The following is a 3,944-nucleotide window of genomic DNA, read 5'->3' as shown; positions in this document are numbered from 1 at the left end:
GAGGGGGGAAAGGCCGGGAAAAAGGGGATGGGGAAGGAGCTCCCCTCAGTTTCTCCTCAGCTTTCCAGCTGCGTTTAGTCTGAAGCACCAGGTTAACCTGCCAGCACCCCTTTGGTGCGTCCCTTGCTGAGGGAACGTTTCCTCACTGGACGGGAGGTTGTCCAGGGATGTGGCGGAGTCACCGTCCCTGGAAGTGTCCAAAAACCCTGTGGATACGGTGCTTGAGGACACGGCGTGGTGGTGGATTAATGCTGGGTTAATGGCTGGACTCCCTGATCTTGGAGGGCTTTGCCAGCCTTAGTGATTCCAGGGCTGTCCGGGAGGGAAAAGCCCCTGCAAAATCAACCCAGCCCAAGCTCACCCGGCTAAAACCATCAATGAGAGAGTAGAATGTGAGGGAGAATAATAAAAAAAAAAAAGGATAACATGGATTGGGGCTGCCCCCTCCCATTTCTGCCACATCCCTTCTCCAGAATCCACCTGATACCTTTTTATTTCAGTACCACCTTATTTTGTGTCTGACCTTCCGTACGTGCAACCTGCAGCTGCTGGCAACAAGAAAAGCCTCTAAAATACGTTAAGAGGACAAAAGGAACGTGTGTCTAAGGCAGGAAAAAATTCAGGGCTTCCCCAAACAGAGGAGTTTATTCAGTGTTTATTCAGGCTCTGCACACACCAGGACAATAAAACTATTCTGTGGAGACTTTGCACAATGGGTGGCAGAGAGGAAAAGCTGCTTCTGGCAAAGCAGCATCAACGGGCAGCACAGCCTTGCCTTTGTGGCACTTAGAGGATCCAGTTTCATTTATTTTTTTCCAGCAGAAAGACCCTGTTAACAATCCCAAACCTGACCAACAGCCTAAGGCGTTTTTCTTGCCAGCAAGAAAAAGTATTTGTCCCGTTGTGTGTCTTCAGCCCAGGCAAATAAAAGTATTTGTCCTGAAAAAGTATTTGTCCTGTTGTGTGTCTTCAGCCCAGGCAAATAAAAGGCACCCTCTCTTCTCCTTCACATAAATCACTTTTAAATTAGATACAATAATTAACGAGATATTCCACAGACTCACTTTACAGCAACCATAGTTTTAATCAATATGAGCATTTTTCACAGACAAATTCCTTTCACAGTAACGCTGAAACAGCAGCAGAATGTGCTTTGGACGGGTTTTGTTAAAAATATTCATGCAAGAGGTTGTGGGTTTTGGTGGTTTTTTTGGTCAAAATGGGAGGGGACCTGGGCACCTCTCTCATCACGCCCTTGTGTAATGGATTTATTGTAATACAAAAATAGAAAGGGCTCCTATAAATCACTGCAGGTTGACAGGGATAGGAGGCACGGAGCCGGTTGGCTTTGGAAGCAAAGAGGAACATGCAGACTGCAGGAGCAGGGAAAATTGGGAAGGCAGAAGAGTGTTGGGGGCCAGAAAAAAAGTGAAGCAAAGAAATGCCAACTTAAAATCAAGGTCTGAAATGTGAAGTACAAGGCATTCCTCTTCCTGAACACAATTCCAGCGGTGGGGAGAAACACCCACACAATCAGCGAGTTTAAGAAGCTCAATGCAAGGAGTAATTTGCAGTAAAAACTTTTAGCCTGAGAATACGTAAGAGCAGCATGATCTCCACTCAAAAAAAAAAAAAACAAACCAAAAATCATCATAATCCCACAAAATGGTTATTCTGAACTGAAACATTCAGTGCGTGGAACAGGGAATCCCCTGCTCCCATCGCTCACTTCGGTGGGAACACGCCCCACATCCTACACAGAGCACAGTCTGATGGAGGGTCAGACTCAAAATCCATCCAGCACCACGTGGCAACCCCTAAATAAACAGGGATTACCCTCAGGAAAAAGTGCACTTCCCTGTGTATCTCTCTCCACAACACCCAGTGGACGATCCGACCTCACAGCTTTGGGTTCCCGATTTGAGGGGACCCAGTTTGAGTTCAGTCCCGATTCGAGGCATCCTGTGACACCCCTCCATCAAACACCACAAACACCAGCCAAAGGCCAAACTTCTCCCACGGAATAAGATCCTCCAGCAGGCAAGTGGCGGCTCCTCACCTACTTAGCAGCAGTTTTCGGCCACCACTCGGGCGTGTTTGCGCTGAGCTTCACTTTATCCCCTCCCAGGTCGACGCAGAGCGGCTCGTTTATGTGAGCCAACCTCAGCAGAGCTATCCCGAGGTCACCTCCTCCCGCCCGGAACTTCCCGGCCGGCTTTCCCGACTCGGTGAGGATCTCGGCACCCTCGGGAACGCCGTCTTTGGGAAGAGGAGCTGAGAAGGAGACGGGGAGCAGGCGCTTGCGGATGACGCCCATGTGGTGTGTCCTGGCCGTCAGCTCCTGCCCGATGTAACAGCCCTTGGTGAAGCTGATGCCGTTCATGTAGGCCAGGTTGGACTCCAGAGGGAGGGCGACTCCAGGAGGGAGATCCTTCACACCTTCAGGAATTCCTGGGAAAAGAGTAAAGCCAAGAGGTAAATACTCCTCCATAAGGCTTGTGCCCCAAGTGCCTTAAATTGTTTGAGTCGTTAGCAACTTATTTTCCAAAAGCAGATGGACTCTGATTTAAGCACAGAACCATCACCTTTCACTCTGTCAATTAATTTAATCCACCATCAGCCTGGACACCATAAAATCAAAGGCACTGGGACTCCCAGCAGCGAGTTTCCTCTCAAATCAAACATCTTCCCCTTGGCCTCTGAGTTAACTCAGCAAAAACACCCACGAATTTTTAGGAAGGTAAGTCTGGGTGTTCCCTTTTCCTTCCTTAGCAACGAGCAAAACACACGGCCCCAAAATAACCAAAATTGCTCAAACCACAGAAGCTTCTAAGAAAATGACTAATCCTGGTTTTCTTTCAGCATTCCTGACCAATCCCCATCATCTGAGTAACAGAAAACCCAAATATTACTTCTGCCACCAGAGGGAATTCCAAGCACCAGAGAACTTTTTTACTCAAAGCAGCAACTAATACCTTTATTTATTAACAAATTAAACACATTACTTATTCCTGTCTTATCTCAGCACACGGACTCCCAAAATCCAGAGCCACAGAGTGCAAAACAGGACTCTCCTTTACCTTGCTTATACCTGTGCCTGTGGTAATCCTGAACGTCTCCAACTTCAATCCCAGGGATAATCTCCGACAGATTTGCTCCTTTCTTTGTGATCAGTCTCCAGCCCATGACTTCTGCCCTGGGGTCAGGAGTCAAGAGCACAGCCTGGCCTGCACATTTCGGGAGGGAGCTGGAGGCAACTCCAGCCTGTTCCCCAGGGATGACAGCCCACAGGGAGAGGTCAGGGCAGGGGGAGATGTCGACTTTCCTGCGGATCTTGTACAGTTTCAGGTGTTTCTGGAAGGGCTCCAGGACGTTGCTGTCGCACTCCAGCAGGATGTGAGGCTCCTCTCCCGCGCTCCCGTGGAGCCTATAAAAAGTAACACCTGCAAGGTCAGGAAAACAAACCCCCACGGCAGCGGGAGCCAAAACGCTTTGTCTGGATCCTGGTGCGAATCCAGAAGTCTGAGCAGCTTCATGGAAGGCTGCTGGCATGCATGGAGCAGGAAATACCTGATGTTTTCCAGCCTTCGGTTGTACTCTTTCCCAGCAAACACTGCCCTCAGCTCTCCCAGGGACAGGAACAGGGTGTGAGGAATTCTCCACCCCTTCCCTAAAGTGAGGGGAATTTCAGCGGGGGGAGAAGCCACGTTCAGCTGTGCCTTCCACTGGCACAGAATCCCAGAACGGTTTGGGTTGGAAGGGGCAATAAAGGTGATCCAGTTCCACTTCCCATTATTACCTTTGACTGCATTGACTGGAGAACGTTTCCAAGTATCGTAGAATCCTAGAATGGTTTGGGTTGGAAGGGGCCTTAATGATCATCCAGTCCCACCCCCCTGCCATGCGCAGGGACACCTTCCACTAGCCCAGGTTGCTCCAAGCCC

At 49.3% G+C, this 3,944-nt stretch overlaps 1 protein-coding gene across 1 annotated transcript in view; it reads right to left on the bottom strand.

Annotated features, from left to right (window-relative positions):
* Positions 1 to 637: 637 nt before the first annotated feature.
* The window catches only part of IBA57 (iron-sulfur cluster assembly factor IBA57), a 13,915-nt gene continuing 10,608 nt past the window's right edge, over positions 638 to 3,944 (bottom strand). Inside the window, exons 2-5 of the mRNA XM_029964678.1 lie at positions 3,800 to 3,844; positions 3,571 to 3,670; positions 3,081 to 3,427; positions 638 to 2,451 (exon numbers count right to left, since the gene is read on the bottom strand). Of these exons, the coding sequence (XP_029820538.1) occupies positions 2,060 to 2,451; positions 3,081 to 3,427; positions 3,571 to 3,670; positions 3,800 to 3,844 (884 nt within the window). The 3' untranslated portion in view covers positions 638 to 2,059. The remainder of the gene's footprint in view (positions 2,452 to 3,080; positions 3,428 to 3,570; positions 3,671 to 3,799; positions 3,845 to 3,944) is intronic.

The sequence above is a fragment of the Manacus vitellinus genome, unplaced genomic scaffold, assembly GCF_001715985.3.
Source record: "Manacus vitellinus isolate BGI_N305 unplaced genomic scaffold, ASM171598v3 scaffold_78_pilon, whole genome shotgun sequence".
In the NCBI taxonomy this organism is placed as follows: Eukaryota; Metazoa; Chordata; class Aves; order Passeriformes; family Pipridae; genus Manacus; species Manacus vitellinus.
The sequence above is the reverse complement of the archived record's forward strand: the minus strand, read 5'-3'. Positions and strand labels throughout refer to the sequence as shown.